Source organism: Malaclemys terrapin, chromosome 4, assembly GCF_027887155.1.
Source record: "Malaclemys terrapin pileata isolate rMalTer1 chromosome 4, rMalTer1.hap1, whole genome shotgun sequence".
Lineage (NCBI taxonomy): Eukaryota > Metazoa > Chordata > Testudines > Emydidae > Malaclemys > Malaclemys terrapin.
Genome location: NC_071508.1, coordinates 23,881,559 through 23,898,847, shown reverse-complemented (window position 1 = coordinate 23,898,847; position 17,289 = coordinate 23,881,559). Strand labels below are relative to the sequence as shown.

Here is a 17,289-nt window from a genome sequence, read left to right as displayed (position 1 = left end):
CTCCCTGTTGTAGAGTCTGGATAGAGATGTAATGGCCTGTGGGCATATTATGATGGAGATTCAATTAGCCCTCAGTGGGCCTGCACCATTCAATGGTCCCTATCTACATGTCAGCCTCTAGGCAGAATGCCATGGTGCTGGGCCTGGGCTGTTATATGGTCCATATTTTGGTATAATGACGAATAGGCAGAATAGGGTGGAGCTTAGACGTGTCCTTGCCAAGCATGGGCTGCTCCAGGGTCCATAGCCAGGTATATCAGGCAGAATACTAGCCTCGCTGGCCCGCCCATGTGCTAGAGAAAGAGGGCGGGGCTTCTGCTCTCTTTCTCCCTTTCGAACATGGCGGACCCGGCGCCCATTGTCCGGTGCTCTGTACGCATGCGCAGACCTTGAGCCGTTGGGCGGGCGGGACTAATGAAATATGAATTATGTATCTTGTTTTCACGTTTATTTAAATGATAGTTTGTTGGGTACGGTAGCGGCGTGTGGCGCGCAGACGCAGAAATCGCCGAGGGAGCGAAAAGAGAGACGATGTGACCTTTGACCCCGCGCCCTTTGACCCGCCCCGCCCGTGCGCAGAGGCCGTGCAGCCCCGTAGGCCAATCGTCATCTCCTTCTCGGAGCGCGGGGCAGAGCGTGCACATCGTTTCGGGTCTGTTACGGACTTAAAGTGAGTGCGGGCCGCGCCGAGCCCCCCCCTCTGTCCCCCCCTGAGAGCCCCGGGCCCCCTCCCCCCACTGAGAGCCTGGACCCCCCCGCCAGTGACTGGCCCCCCCCCGAGATCCCTGTCCCCCCAGTGACTGGTCCCTTCCCACCACTGAGAGCCCCGGACTTCCCTGCCAGTGACTGCCCCCCCCTCCCCCCGAGAGCCCTGGGACCCCTCCCCCACACTGAGAGCCCTGCCCCCACACTGAGATTCCTGGGACCCCCGCCCTCCCAGTGACTGGGGCCCTCCCCCCACAGAGCCCCTGCCCCCGCCCCCCCCCCGGACTAAGAGCTCCGGGACATCCCTTGTGACTGGACCCCTCCCCCCACTGAGAACTCTGGGGATCTCCTGCCCCTCAAATGACTGGGGCTTGACCCCCACTGAGCGCCCTCAGTGGTGGTTCTCTCAATGCTCTTTCACTGACCTAAGTTTGCACATGGTTCTATAATACAGGGGGTGTGGCGGGAGTAGGGGTAGCCTTTAACTTTTACTTCCTGCTTCACCATTATGCCTATGCAGTTTTCTCTGGGTGGGCCTGGAGTGGGACTTGAATCATTGGGTTCTACTGGCACCTTTTGGAAATCATCATGTTTTATAGTAAAGGTGAAAATACTGTTCTTCTCAATATTTGTATTGAGAGTTGTTATCACGGTGTAGGAATTAAGTGAGCAGCTAGATGTTCAGCTTAATAGAAAAATACACTTTTCTGTCACAGTGCAGCATGCACACTTTCCCATCACGCTAACTTTATTGCAATTAGTTCAGGCACATAGGTTTGAATTAGTGCGCCACTGCAGGCTTTTAGTGCAGAAAAGTTTACAACTCCATAAGAAAACAGGTTGATTTTCAAACTGCACCAGTGCTTTAAATGCAGTTCTAGCCAATTGAGTTGTAATGTTCCCGACTCTTCAGGGAGCAGCTGCAAAATGTCTGTTTCAGAATTAGAATTATGGCTCCTAGTCAAAACTGCAGTGGGAGGCAGACATGAAAACAAAATGTGGTAGGCGGTTTATTGAGAGAAAATGATTGAGCACCAACAATTGTGTTTGGTGCTGTATAAGACACAAGTGTACATTGAATGCTGTTTCTCAATGACTGGTCCCTCAGATCTCCCTGACACAGTTTAGGAAGGCAGCAAGCCACTCCCTGGTATCAAAAAGGTTGAGAAACATTGATCTAGAAAACTAAATATAGTGATTTGTTTACCCATTATGGAAGATGTGGAAAGGACTAATTTCCAGAAACACCTATTAGATGCCAGATAATGATTTACCCTTCTTATATTTAAGGTGTCAGTGATCTTCTGTTTTCCAGGGGGAGCAATTGAAGTATTGCTTTCCAGCCACTAAAATGGCTTGTTTGGCATCAGCTTTAGGCCTTAGTTCAAGGCAGGTTTACCCAATTCTGTATGACACTGAACTCCTCCCTGTTTCCCCCCCCCCCCCCCCGCACCAAACTAATATATGCTGAAAAGTTGACCTTCCCGAGCATCACTTGATAGGATGTAGGAGAAGTCCCATATTCTTCTGAATTATGTAGATCCCAGGCCTTATTTTGATCATGAGAAGTAATTTCAACCTAACCATTTCTGTGATTTTGACCTTTTCTAAAAAAGGTTTGCTCTCCATCATCAATTTAGATGTCCCTAACCCAATACCTACACTGGTGATGTAATTGAAGCTCTGTTGGTTTGGAGCTGAGAGAGAAATTGCTTCCATGCTAAAGCCTTGTCTTCACTTAACCTGGCAGAGCTATGTCAGTTAGGGGCGTGATTTTTTTTTTTAACTAACATAGCTATGTCAACAAGGCCCTGTAGTGTAGATGCAGTTTTGCCAGTATAGCAACATCTGCACTACAGACTGATGCTGGCACAGCTATGTCAGTCGGGGGGGTGATCCTTGACTGACATAGTTCTGCCTGCAGAAGTCTGTAATGCAGGTGGAACTATATTTACAAAACTGAGCTTTTACCATAGCAGTTCAAAGTGCAGCTTTGCCAAGATGTCCATGTCCACCTTAGGAGCACTTGGCCAGTACAGTATACGAGTATTGCATACCTGTAAAGCACCCCAGTGTAGACATAGCCTAAGTCTGCTTATACTGGTACAGTGTATGCTGCTTCCCTGAACCAGCATACGGCCTGGTGTACACTAGATAATTAGTTCAGATTAACTATGTCGGTTGGGGTCTGAAAAATCCACTGAGCGGCAGTTCATCCCCCCTAAATCTCTCTGTACATAGTGTCAACCTAGTTACCACCTCTCAGGGAGGCGGATTACCTACACAGATGGGAGAATTCCCTCCCGTTCATGTAGGTAGTGTCTATGCTGAAGTGCTACAGTGGCACATTATAAGCTGTGCCACTATAGTGTTTTAAATTAGACAAGCCCTAAGTTATACGTGCTGCGGACCTGCGGGATTGGTCGATGCTACACACGGCTCATGCAGCGCCTCATGGTCTCAGACACCATCCGATGGTCCAGGGACATCTACATCAAGCACATCACCGGCCACAGACAGTACCAGGAGGCATGAGCCAGAGTGACATCGTTCTTCAACTGCGAGAAAGGGACCAAGAGACTTTCTCCGTTGGATCATATGAACTGGAGCCATAAACTCCCTGAACATTAAATCCCACCAAATGAGGGTCAATCCATCCTCATCATCATATCCACTCATTATACTCCACAACCGAACATAGCCACTTTATGAACCTCATACCCTCATATCTCAATGCCTGTACTTTGACCCATCAACCTTTTACCCCCAATCGGGGATATTGCAGATTATGTATTCCTTATGCCACCTGATCTTAAACCAAACTTTGCATCCTCGATAATCTGTATGTTATTCCCTGATAACCAGAAACTTCTATGCTTAAACTCTGTACCGTTCACTTTTTTTTTTAACAACATCATCTTAATAAAAATTTATAAATCTAAAAGTGCTTACACAACTGCATCCGCACTAGAAGGTTTTGCTGGTGTAACTATGCCGGGAAAACCCTCCTAGTATAAAGACAGCATAAAACCTTGCCTGCTAAAGTTTGTGAGCACCAAGGAGGTGTCTGTAGCTGATGCCCTTTCCTCCAGCAGTTTCTTCCCTCTGGATTTGTAGTTCAGTAATAGTCATTAAATGCTTAGATGAGATTGTTTATAATCTGTTCTATGTACCATAGAGTCTTGTATCCGGACATGGGAGCTCTTTAAGGCAACACTTCTGTATCCAAGACAATAACTTGAATTCTTTCCTGTGGGCATCTGTTTCAGAATGCGTTACGTGGCCGCTTACCTGCTTGCTGTCCTGGGTGGCAACAACAACCCTACAGCCAAGAACATCAAGAAGATCCTCGACAGTGTTGGTATCGATGCAGATGACGAACGTGTCAACAAGGTTGGTTTCTTTGCATTAGTCTCTCTCATGCCTTTTGAAGTTGTTACAGGAACACACTTCTGAGAGAATATTTGAAGCAGTCATCTTACACTTCAGTACCATATAGAATATAATGCCCTCGTAGTTTAATAAACGGGCTTGTTAAACTTCTTTCTTGGTCTGTATAGCTTTGGAAAAGCCTAAGAGTTCTTACAACTTGCCAGTTGGAAGTTCACTGGAGTTTAGTGCAAACATAGGCCTGAAAAAGACCTCCTGAGTCATTGAGTCCAGACCCTCACAGCTCCCGCTTGCAGCGATGTAAGCGGTGGGTTCAAATCTCAGAGGAATCTTGGCCAGGGGAATAAAAATTGTGGCACTTGAGTGCAAAGTGCTGCAGTGGAAGGGAGCAAAGTTCAGGCCCTTACCTTCCCAGACTGCTGGAGACGGAGAGTCCTGTGAAGATGGTGTCCGTGACTTCTGAATGCTTGTAGGCATTTGGACTTAGTCAAGGCAAAGATACTCATTGTATCCAGATATCAGCAGGAGACTATGCACTATGAAATTTTTGAGACTTGTGGGCTGGGAGGAAATCCAGAAGAATCTTGGACAACTGGTTTTTTTCTTCCCAATGTACTTTTGTCACTAGATATAATCTCTGCAAATGTTCTGTCCTATGAGTTTCACCTTTTGCCTGCTCTAAAAGCTTTAATATTGATTGTCAACTACTGATTCATAGTATGAACTGTAGTATTAATTACTGCTGGGAAAACACTGTACTGAAATACTATTCCTGATTTTCTTCAGTAATTGACTGTCCTATTGATGCCTACCCCTGAAGGGCAGAGGAGTGGGGAGGGCGTATGGGTAAAGAGAGAAACACACACACTTTATATATAAACGTCTGTTTATAGATAAAGATCTGTATGAGATGTAACCTTTCTTTGCTGTACTATGTGGGTATTGCAACTGGAAAACAGCCCGCATCAGAGCAAGGTGGCAGCAGATTTGTCATGTGGCCCTTAACCACGTTGAAGCAAGGCACATTAACACCTTATGTGAAAAATGTGAACGACTCAAAGCAAGTATATAGCAGTCTGCAATCATCCAGGACAATCTTGTCTGTCCCACGTGTAACCGTGTTTGCAGTTCTCGCATTGATCTGACCTCGCATCTACATGTTCACCTGTAGTATTTGCTGAGTCCTTATACATCGACATCAGCATGAGACTCCATCCATGTATATGGGTGATATGGGCTGTTCAGTTAATTTATTATTTATGGTGCCTAGAGGCTCCAGCTAAAATTGAGTCCTCATTGTAATAGGTGCTATACCAGGTAGGTGCTGTTCTGAGAAAGGTGGAGTAGGTGGACAAAAAATAGGAGGGAAACAGAATGAGGGAACAACCTTGTTCAAGGTTACAGAATAGTTCAGTGGCAGAGCCGGGATAGAACCCAGGTCTCATAACTCATAGTCCAGTGTCCTACCTCCCCAAACTGTTGTGTTCCCAAATAGCAATTGCATGCTATGAGAAATTTTAAACAAAGGAATAATTTAACTTTAAGACTTCGGATCAGCTTTTTTAGTGTTAAAATGTTAAAAGCCTTGACAAGTTCAGTGATGCCTGATATTGCACCATAAGATGAAAGCACGTTGGGCAAATGAGTATGCAGTGACTCGTTACTAAACTTAGTTATTACGCCTAAAGTTTTCGAACATGTAGTTTATAGTTTCTATTAAAATAAAGTGTTATACTAGAAGTCTGGTTTTGGGGGGGGAGGGTTAAACCACCTCCTTACCTGCATGTGTCTACAATTTCAAATCTGGTTTGTTCTTTGCTGTTTATGCTATGTAATTACTTTTAGCACTGGTCAATGTCGGTGTCACTTACCTCCTTCCCTTTCTAATGTACTAACCTCATTCGATACTGCAATGTTTGGGTTGCAGATACTGCAGGGTAATGGTTTTTATCCTGACAAGTGGTCTGTTCAGAACTTACTTAAATTTTATGCTAATATTGCTGTTAGTAGTTGATCTTGTAAACGTTCTCCAAAAACCTACTTTTAGTCTTTAAGCTACTCTTTGTCCCTTTAACTCCTTAATGCTCTGTTTAATTGTTCTGTTATGCATCCCTTTGTGGTAATGCGTACATTGGAGAATTGCCTGTGTCGAGAGACTACTAAACATGTCGAACACCCAAAATTCCAGGATTGATCTTTAACCTCTTTCTTTTTCTCTCTCATAATAAAGGTCATCAGTGAACTGAGTGGCAAAGATGTTGATGATGTTGTCAATTCAGGTAAAAACTTATCAGATTTTAAGAACTCAGTTGTTGCAAGACAGAATAGACCGATCAATCCATTTGCATTTCTGTGGATTTATCTAAAAGAGAAATGCTGGGTTTCATATTTGCTTGACTGAAGCAAACACCAGCTAAAATATTGATTTGCAGAGAAGTGTCTCCAGGCAGGTTGTCTGTTACAAGCTTATTAAAATACAGTAGGTGTTTGTCCCGACAGCTGAGTCGGTGTTAACGTGTGTTTTATTGTATAAGGGTGTATAGATTCTTGCACTAAATCAGAAGATGAGCCTGCTATGCAAAGGCTTAAAATCAACTCTGACGTCCCTTTATTTGAAGTGGAAATTGGATATTTCTTTATTTTATCCCTTCAAATGGAAAAACACTTCTCTTGTGACTATGGGAAACCACAAGAATGTAACTAGAGCATGTTTGATTAGTATTATGAAGCAATCAATTCAATTCAGTTTTGAAGTCATTCAAAATTAGAATCACTGTTCACTTCTGTTAAATTACAGATCCACAAGGGCATATCAAATTTATATGTATACCCCAACAGAATACAGTAGCAGTCTTTCAGTTAATTTTTCCTGCTATTATGAAAACGCTTGCTTGCTTGTAAGCATTAAAATTAAAATAAAGTTGCGGTCAAGATTCTGTACTAAATTGAGTACAGGTTGAGATTCAGGAAATCCTGTGATACTGCTTCTTAATCTTTCTGAATGTGTTATCCCCATCTCAGAGAGTGGGGAAGCGATAGGAGGCTTAATTAATCAGTGTTTGTAAAGTTTGAAGACAAGTTTTAAGTGCTGAGTGTTAAGTTCATTATATTCCTTTCAGATTTGGTTCTGTGCTGCATTATAAAGACCATTGATTTTACTGTCAAGTGATGACTTTCAGAAAGATTAAAATTCAGGTCTTCACTGCCTATGGATATTTTATTCCTGTGCAGTTTAACTTGTATAATTCAGAGCCACATTCTAAATTCAAAAACTGTGGCCTTGAGCATTGGAATAAATTAATCGCAAAGTTGAAGACCCAGTTTCATTTTGGTGAACTAGTTTTCAGCCCAATTCTCATTCTGCACACCAAATAATTTCCCAGCACAAATCAGACACTTCCGAGATTAGTGTTCACTTTTAAGTAACTTTCATCCCATGTGAGCAAAAGTGATTTGAAATAACTGAACTTCAAAATGGCCATTTTGTACCATGCTGATTTGTTTATTGCATAATACATCTAGTGCAGCTGCTTGTGAATTTCTGTTTGGGCAGCGTTTATCTGTGTATACATTTCAGAGTAGTTGCCTTCATATGTCTACTAAACACGTGAGACAAAGGTTAAAAATCATTTCATTCGTCTCAAGTGCTTTCCCATACAGTGCTATCTTGCTTCAGGCGTGCACTTGTGCCCTGTATGTGAAATATTGTCCTAGTATGGGATATCATAAGACGAAAGAGGTTACCTAGGTACAACACATTCTGCTTAACTTCGAGGGCTCTTAGAATGAGGCCGTGTGTGCATGTTTTATTTACAAGTCTCTCGTGTCATAGGCCTCTCCAAGTTAGCCTGTGTTCCAGCAGGCAGTGCTCTTGCTCCAGCCGCTGCTGCATCTCCGGCTGCTGGTGAAGGCGCACCTGCAGGTAGGTCTTGTTTTTGAAGGAGGAGAATTCCTGAGTTCTGTGTGAGACTGAGAATGCTTCTCTCTTAAAAGAGGCTCTCTTATTATCCATAAACAGAAAATCCATGACGAATCTGACCTGAAGCATGAGCCTTCATAGCAGTCCTAATTGTAGGAGCTGCTATTGTTGGTTTAAATGTAGATTTAAAAAAAAAAAAAATTAATGTACACAGTGCAAACTTTTAAATCAAGATTAGATTGGGAAACATTTTACAGGAGTGACTGTTCATTTTAGCATAACACTTTGGTGACTGAGGATTGCATTTTCAAAAGCTACATGGGTGAGAGGCTCAGATGTCCCATTAAATATCAATTCGATTTTTGCACCTATGTCATTTGGCACTTTTGAAAGTCTCTCCCAGTTTGCACAAAATAAGCCTTAAAAACGAGGGCCTGCCTGCCCAAAATTTCTTTTCCTGGGGCATAATTTTTATTGCCTTAAAGCATAAGTTTTATTGCCTGCAAGTGGCGGGGAGGGAAAGGATTGTTTAAATTCATACATACTACATTTGTCTCAGTGTACATGCACACAGTATTCATTAGTCAAACACTAAAATTAACATACTATTAATTTACACTTTCTTTGACTTGCAGAAGAGAAAAAAGAGGAAGAGAAGAAGGAAGAATCTGAAGAGTCTGACGAGGACATGGGATTTGGGCTCTTTGATTAATCACTTTGTTCTGGAAAAACAATAAAAATAGCAAAACCCAAAACTATTTTACGCACAGACTTGATTTACCACTAAAGATAGACATCTTAGAAGGCACTCCCTTAGGCTCCTCTGAAAATTCCAGCATGTCTTCTTTATGGAAAGTCGAGGAGCCCAGCCCCCTGGGATCTAATCCAAGCTTTCATACTGATTTATCAACCTCCGTGAAATCTACTAATGAGGTTTTCAGAAACATGTTTATTGCATTGCAATATTTAGTTACCAAGAGCATATAGTAGTATGGGAAAGAAATGGTTTCAGATCCTTGCACGTACATGCTCTCTAGAACTAAATAGAGCTGTGCAGACCTATTGGACAGCTGAAAACCAAATAAGCTCTGTGTTCTTGCTTCTTTGACTGCTGTGGGACCTTGGTTGTGAAATGTAACTGCTCTCTCTACCTCACTTTCCCCATTTGTAAAATGGGAATAGTACTTCACAGGTGTGGTAGGGATAATATTTATAAAGCACTTTAATATCTTTGGATGAAAGGCACTATAGAAATGCAAACTGTTGCATTCAGAACCTGGACAGGCGCCAACTCTCCGCGCCAGACAAGGGTGTTGGAATGCTAGAAGTAACAGATGGGACTTAGTACCTGCAACTTACACAACTGGGTGCCAGTATGCTTTGCTTTACTCAATACAGTTCAAACATGCATGTAATTCCATACTGGAGCACTACTAAGCACTGTATATACTTAATAAATATCCGCATATTGCTTCCTGGCTTTATAAAACAGACTGGTTTGATTACGGAAACCTAGCCAATATATATATATAACTATATGCTATATAACCATCCAGTTTCCCATGTTCTACAGCTTTCCTATCCTGTTGGATCACAAAACTCCTTTTATTGCACTTAAAAAATGCAGTCAACTTTGTAAAACAATTTGATTCATGGAAGAACTAAAAATCTAACTCTTCTGTTTTGCTTTTCATCTGCTTCTCAAAGCATATAAATCACCATTTTACAGCTGAGGAAACTGAGGTATATGGAAGTGAAATGACATGCCCATGGTCACACAGCAGGTCAATGGCAGATCTGGAAATGGAACTCTGGTCTCTAATTAGTCCACTGTTCTATCCACTAGGCCACGCTGCCTCCCCGGTAACAGCAGCAGTGGTAGAACAGGGGAAAGTACAACTGATTGCTCAGCAGAGGGTAGGATGCCACGCTGCCTCCCCGGTAACAGCAGCAGTGGTAGAACAGGGGAAAGTACAACTGATTGCTCAGCAGAGGGTAGGATTCTGTTCCTTAAAATGTATCACGTTTTCCACCACCTCCAATTTGAAATTCAACGTTTCTGGTGTCAATATGTTATTCGTTGTCCTGATGTCTGTATAGGTAACAGTGAAAACCCTTCCTAATGTAGAGGATCAATGAAGGTCAGAGCAGTGTACCTACCCTAAACTCTGTTTAGAAAGCTAGTCTCCATCTCCCTTCGCTTTTGCTCATGTTAACCTATGCCCTTGTACATTAAAATAGGGTTAAGGCATGAGCCTTGCATTGACTGGTAATGCAGTGATTAGTCTAAAGTGCCTTTCTTGTAACAGGATTTTAAGCTGTAATGTGTATTATAGTGTTGAACATCATGTAAACATTTGTAATTCCCTCTCCGGGACAACTCAACTCAAAGCCCTGACTCCTGCACCCCCTCACACGCCCCCAGCCCTCTGCCCTGACCCTTGCACCCCAGCTCCCTGCATCCCCCCAGGACCCCATCCCTGACTCCTGCACCCTCCACACATACCCAGTCCCCACACACCCCATGCCCTGACTCCTGCACCCCCCCGCCCCGCTGCCCTGACTCCTGCACTCCCCACACCCCCTGCCCTGACTCCTGCACCCTCCACACATACCCAGCCCCCCCCCACGCCCCGCTGCCCTGACTCTTGCACCCCCCACCCTGAGCACCAGGTTGGTAGGGGGCTGAGCAGGGCTGGCAGCTGGGACCCCAGCTAGCAAAGGGCCAGCAGCCAGAACCCCAGACCGGCAGTGGGCTGAGCGGGGCCAGCAGCCAGAACCTTGGCTGGCAGGAGCCAGCGGACGGAACCCCAGACCGGCAGCAGGCAGAGGCGCTCAGCCCGCCACCAGCCTGGGGTGCTGGCCCTGCTCCGCCCGCCGCAGGTCTGGGGTTCTGGCTGCCAGCCCCTTGCCAGCTGGGGTCCCAGCTGCCTGACCCGCTCAGCCTGCTGCCAACCTGGGATTCTGGCTGCCGGCCCCTTGCCAGCTGGGGTCCCAGCCGCCTGACCCACTCAGCCCGCTGCCAACCTGGGGTTCTGGCTGCTGGCCCCTTGCCAGCCGGGGTTCCAGCCGCAGGCCCCGCTCAGCCTGCTGCCGGCCTAGCGGAACGGAACCCCAGGCTGGCAGCGTGCTGAGCAGGCTGGCAGCTTAAGATCAGCATTTTAATTTAATTTTAAATGAAGCTTCTTAAACATTTTGAAAACCTTGTTTACTTTACATACAAGAGTAGTTTATTTATATTATATATAGACTTATAGAGACCTTCTAAAAAACATTAAAATGTATTACCGGCACGCGAAACCTTAAATTAGAGTGAATAAATGAAGACTCGGCACACCACTTCTTGAGTGTAGGGGAGTGGACTAGATCAGTGGTTCTCAGCCTGTGATCTGCGGACCATGTCTAAGATTTCCAGAGGGGTTCGCACCTCCACTTCACATTTTTTACGGGTCCATAAATGAACAAAGGTTGAGAACCACTGGACTAGATGACCTATTGAGGTCCCTTCCAGTCCTATGATCCTATGACGGGTGATTCTGGGGCATCTTTTAAAATGGATGCTTTTGTTGAATGAGAGTGCAATTAATGCCAAGTGCTGCATGTTGGGTGCATGGGGTTATGGAATAAACACGTTAGCAGATTTCAGAGTGGTAGCCGTGTTAGTCTGTATCAGCAAAAACAACGAGGAGTCCTAGTGTCACCTTAGGGACAAATTTATTTGGGCAAAAGCTTTCATGGGCTAGAACCCACTTCATCAGATGAATGGAGTGGAAAATACAGCAGGTATAAATACACAGCACATGAAAAGATGGGAGTTGCCTTACCAATTGGGGGGGTCAGTGCTAATGAGCCAATTCAATTAAGGTGGAAGTGGGCTATTCTCAACAGTTGACAAGGGATGAATACTAATGAGGCCAATGTAATCAAGGTGGCTGAATTCAAACAGTTGAGGAAGGTGTGAGTATCAGCAGGGGAAAATTAGTTTTTGTAGTGACACATCCACTCCCAATCTTTATTCAGGCCTAATTTGATGGTGTACAGTTTGCAAATTAGTTCCAGTTCTGCAGTTTCTCGTTGGAGTCTGTTTTTTAAGTTTTTTTTGTTGAAGAATTGCCACTTTTAAGTCTGTTATTGAGTGTCGAGGGAGACTGAAGTGTTCTACTGGTTTTTGAATGTTCTAATTCTTGATGTCTGATTTGTGTCCATTCTTTTGTGTAGAGACTGTCCGGTTTGGCCAATTTACATGGCAGAGGGGCATTGCTGGAACATATCACATTGGTAGATGTGCAGGTGAACGAGCCCCTGACGGTGTGGCTGATGTGATTAGGTCCTATGATGGTGTCTCTTGAATAGATATGCGGACAGAGTTGGCACAGGGGTTTGTTGCAGGGATTGGTTCCTGGGTTAGTGTTTTTGTTGTGTGGTGTGTAGTTGCTGGTGAGTATTTGCTTCAGGTTGAGGGGCTGTCTGTAAGCGAGGACTGGCCTGTCTCCCAAGATCTGAGAGAGGGAGGGATCGTTCTTCAGGATAGGTTGTAGATCCTTGATGATGCGTTGGAGAGGTTTTAATGCGCTGGAGAGGGGGCTATGGGTGATGGCTAGTGGCGTTTTAAAAAAAAATAAATAAAACCAGTGAAATAATTAATGTTGGTATGTGTAGTTGTTAACTTTAGCGTTGTCATGAATTGAACAGGTTAATTTGAAACAGCATTTTATTTTTTTTCCAGTTTGCAGACTCAGGAAGACAATTCAGCTTGGGCTTGCAGTCAATTAATATTTTTAAGGTCGTGTTCTCAACCATGACAATTGGCAACAACTTTTTCTTTTCAAACAAAAATTCTGTGCTGTGGTTCTGTGGCCAGTGACTTTAATATACCAGGATCCAAGCAGCTATTGAATCTGGCAGTAACAAGACAAGCCATTATTAAATAACCCAATTCCTATCACCTTTGTTACATCCCTTTCCTTGTGTATGCTTTGTCTAATGATAGTGACATCTTTAGGCAGAGACCTTATTTCTCTCTGATTTCATTTGCTATACCGTAACACTGGAGTAACTCCTTTGAACTCAATGCAATCTAGTGTAATTGAGAGCAGAAAGTGGTCCCTAATCTTTTCCAGACCTGTGGGGATTGTTTGGTACATTATTGGTACTACACCAATAATGAAGGATATCAATAAGCCAAGTTGCATGGTAAATTTTGGAACAATGTCCTACTCACAAATCTTTATAGTCAGGGAGCAAATAATTAAATGCAAGAATTAGCACTTAAATCCCTCTAATCCACAAAGCGATCCCTCTCTGCATATAAAGGCTATGCAAAAAAAAAAAAAAAATTGCATGTGTGTCATTTTGTTCTGCTTTTTCGTTTCCCTCTAAATAGCAACTCCTGTCTGCAAGACTTTGTGTGGATTATAAATATGAAATATGAAAGGGGGGAGGGGAATTCACCTCAATGGCAGATTTTCTTTGTCATGCAGACCCAATAATATAAATTACATGGTATTTAATGCTAACGTTCAAAAGGATGCATCTGCTTGGGACGTCTCTCCAAGTGGCTCGGTAAGAAGATAGGTTCCTGGAGGATTATAGTAGCTAAAAATGGACAAAGTCCTATTCAATCATCAAGTTAATTACCCTAAGCAAAGGCAGGATCTAGTCAAAGGAATCTTTAAAATAATCATTTCTTCCAAGTGTAGTCAAAATATTTGAGGTCGGGTCTGAAGCTGCAACTTCTGTGCCACTATCACTTCTCAGAAGTTTCACACTTGATGTCATGGCTTTATTTTTGATTGATCACTGTTCTGGTGTAACTGGATTTCAGTGACTGTAAACCACACACACCCCAGTGAGATTTCAAACCTGGGTACCTGAAGTGCCACATCTAAATAGAGTGACCTGATTTTCAGAGGTTCTGAGTGTTGTCAGTCCAGGCTCTACTTCTCTGTGCCTTAGTTTCCCTATCTGTAGAATGGGATTAACAACATTTAGAGTGAAATCCTGGTACTATTGAAGTAAATGGCAGAACTCCCATTGATTTCCATAGGGCTAGGATTTCATCTTCAGTGTTCTACCCTCCTAGGTACGTCGTAGAGTTAAGTCCATTCATGTTTGTGAGGCATTCAGGTGCTATGGAAGTTCATTAATGTTTGTGATAAGTACCAGGGTGAATTAAATACTTTTTTTTTTTAAAAGGGGGACGGAGGGAGGGATTTCTGTGCGGCGCAAGTCTGATTACTAAGGACCCAATTGAAAGCCCATTGAAATCAGTGGGAGTCTTTCCATTGACTGATGCTTTTTGTATTGGGACTCTAGAGACTTGCCATAGCCAAAATAAATAAATAAATAAAAACCCACTTTCACCTGCTGTCTTCAGCTGTGATGATGGGACCCTTAAGCATACGGCATGCAAGTATCGCAACTGTTTGGTTATAACCTCAAGGAACACATTGGAAACAATGCAATTCAGAGTGCTAAAAATAATGCTACTTCTAACTCACATCTATCACTTCATAGGCAGCCTGCCAGGTAAGCAAAACATAACAACAGTAGCTCAAACCTACGATCAGTTGCTCCGGTGCCTTCTGAACAACATTCAAATGCCTGCACAGCCCTCCTGAAAAGGGCAGTGCAGTAACCCAACAACCCGATTAAAAGAGCCTGGGCTGCCATTGAGGGGTTGGCATAAGATAAGGACGCAGCTGCTGGGAATTGTGCAACTGGAAAAGCCCCTGACCCCATCAAACATTTGACCCGGCCTTATCAATGAAAAGCCCAAAAGTGATGCCAGGATCATTCAAGCTGCCTTGCTACATTCCCTGACATGGAAAAGGAGAAGCTCACAACTTCTGCCCAGCTTTGTCGCTGGTATAACTCCATTAGTATCAGCCGGGGTGAATATAGCTCAACATCTGTCATTTCTTGGATTTTCAGGCTGGAGGTGGGTTTGTTAAAAATTGACATAAAATGGCTTTTCTGTCATCCTACTTTGCCATCAGAATTTGCTTCCTTGTGGTAGATCCTGGACATTCTGGCTCCATCAAAGCTGTAGAAGCAATGCATTTGGGGCTGCCAGTTATGAAATGTTTGTTCCCTGACTTGGTTAATGCTCGGTTTCTTACCGTAATGTAGCCAGGACCTAACTGTGTTTTAATCGTGTACCTGAACAAAAGTTACCATTTTGGACACAACAGGGCTATAATAGGGTCATAATTAAAACACACTTCAGCCCGGATCCTCAAAGGAATTTAGGCACCTTAATTTCAATGGCAGTTAGGTGCCCCTAAATTCCTTTCAAGATCTGGGTCTTAGATCCTCTCTAAAATGGAGCAGGATTTTTACCGCAATAGCCAGATTGTCCAGGACAGATGAGCACCTTCATGTAGGAATTCAGGTGCCTGATCCATGCCTAGGGTTATTTTAAAACTAAATTGGGTAAAGCAGTAGCAAATCACCCAGTAGTGAACAATTCTGCGCTGCCTTCTCAGGGAGACTGGGTGATGTTCCTATAAGAGGGGGAGGCTAGGGCAAGGGCATGAGTCTGCAATGATGCAGGTGCACTGGTCATAAAGCTTCCTGTTGCTGGGACTCGGAGAACATGTCCCTGTCCCGCCCTACTGCAGGGTCTGGAAGAGGAGTTCTGTGTCCCTCCACAAAAAGCCCTCGGCCTTGGGCTTAGTGGAGGGAAAGGGAGCAATAATTAGCCTTGTTGTGGGCTGGAAACCGAAGCCAATCTATAGGAGGTACTTTTGTGGGCCCCGTTACCATGGTATCTAAGTGTCTCAGTCTTTAATGTATTTCTTCTTGCAGCACCCTCGTGTGGCAGGGCAGTGCTATTCTCCCCATTTTACAGATGGGGAATGGATGTCCAGAGATACTAAGGGTCTGCTTTTTAACAGTATATCGGAGCCTAAAGACATGGGTCAGCATCCAGGTACCTAACTCCAATGTGAGTTAGGGCCAGATTATTAAAGGTATTTAGAAGTCCTTCAGGAACCTAAGTGACTCACCCAAGATCACACCGGGAGTTTGTAGCAGAGTAGGGAACTGAACCTGGGTCTCTTAAATCCAGCTACTGCCCTACCCACTGGACCATCCTGCCTCTCGAAGTCAACAGGGAGTCTTCCCCTCAACTTCAGTGGGCTTTGGATCAGGTCTTTAAGTATGTGTTTATTGCAGAGGAGAAGACACTGTTTTCTGCCGAAATGTCCTAGATGTCTCTCTTGGGGTGGGGGGGGGGAGGTAACTGCTGACTGACTTGTACAAGAGCGAGAGGGAAGCTACCTCTGTAGCAAAGACAACAGGTGCTGAGGGAGGTTCGGTCCCAAGGGTATCAGGATGCCGACATTGTCTTAGAAAGGCACAGTAAGTGCTGTGCTCATGGAGACCTTCTGCTTAATCCCAGCACCGTCCTGCCTCCCAAGGGCTTGTGAAGATAGGAATGTAACAGATTGTGAGGCGCTCCAATGTGTGATGGTAATGGGGAGCATACAAATACCATTAGGTAGATCTAAACCAGAATTATGTCTCTGCCAGCGGTCGGCTTCAGAGGAAGGTGCAAGAAACCCAACCGTAGGCAGATTTGGGATAATCTGCCCCCAATCCATAGTAGCTAGAGATTGGTCTAAACCCTGTAGCATGAGGTCCTTTCCCTTGCTTTTTTCGTAATATTTACTATGATAACTCTGGCTAGTCTTAACTTTTAAATGTCCAGTCCTTCTTTGAACGTTGCTAAATTCCCAGCCTCGGTGACATAATGTGGCAAGGAGTTCCCCAGTCTAAATATATCTTGTGTGGGGGGAAAAAAAATATTTTCTTTGAATGGTTTTTAATGTGTGGCCCTTTGTCACCATTTCCAGCAGGTGAGAACAGGACCCTAAATGGAATAGACAAGAAGAGCAACAGCTGCTACTGCAACTATGGTAAAGGCTCTGGCTTTCCTTTGGTGCCTTTGGTTTTCACTAGCCCTGTTTCATCTACTCTGAGATCTCTGTGGGAAATGCGGGGGAGGCTTGCAAACATTGCGAGGAGAATGTCAGGACAGACGAAGAATGTGTCACAGATTGTTGGATAGCCTCAAAGCCTGGTAACTATGCCTTGCCTTGGATCTGTGACCAAAACTAACCAAAACTGGGATCTCTAGACTCGAGCTGCTCTATCAGGTCAGCTGCATAATGGAAATTCTAACTACTGGAGGAGAGGGCAGCTGTGCTATTTGGGGGCAGGCGTGTTTGGGCCGAGCCTGATATCCAGACACCTATCGATTTTAGGGGTTC

At 44.1% G+C, this 17,289-nt stretch overlaps 1 protein-coding gene across 1 annotated transcript; it reads left to right on the top strand.

The window, feature by feature from the left end:
- The first annotated feature begins 559 nt into the window (after positions 1-559).
- On the top strand, positions 560-8,772 carry LOC128837316 (60S acidic ribosomal protein P2-like). The gene is made up of 5 exons (XM_054028378.1): positions 560-670; positions 3,975-4,098; positions 6,326-6,374; positions 7,928-8,017; positions 8,650-8,772. Exons 2-5 carry the CDS (start codon positions 3,976-3,978, stop codon positions 8,724-8,726), a joined length of 339 nt encoding a protein of 112 aa, XP_053884353.1. The 5' UTR covers positions 560-670; position 3,975; the 3' UTR covers positions 8,727-8,772.
- Positions 8,773-17,289: the final 8,517 nt, after the last annotated feature.

What these genes read in the sequence shown, in the direction of transcription:
- LOC128837316 (XM_054028378.1), top strand. Translation starts at nt 3,976, where the DNA reads ATGCGTTACGTGGCCGCTTACCTGCTTGCTGTCCTGGGTGGCAACAAC. An exon ending in ATGACGAACGTGTCAACAAG is followed by an intron (nt 4,099 to 6,325) that starts GTTGGTTTCTTT and finishes CTCATAATAAAG; the next exon opens with GTCATCAGTGAACTGAGTGG. An exon ending in TGATGATGTTGTCAATTCAG is followed by an intron (nt 6,375 to 7,927) that starts GTAAAAACTTAT and finishes CTCGTGTCATAG; the next exon opens with GCCTCTCCAAGTTAGCCTGT.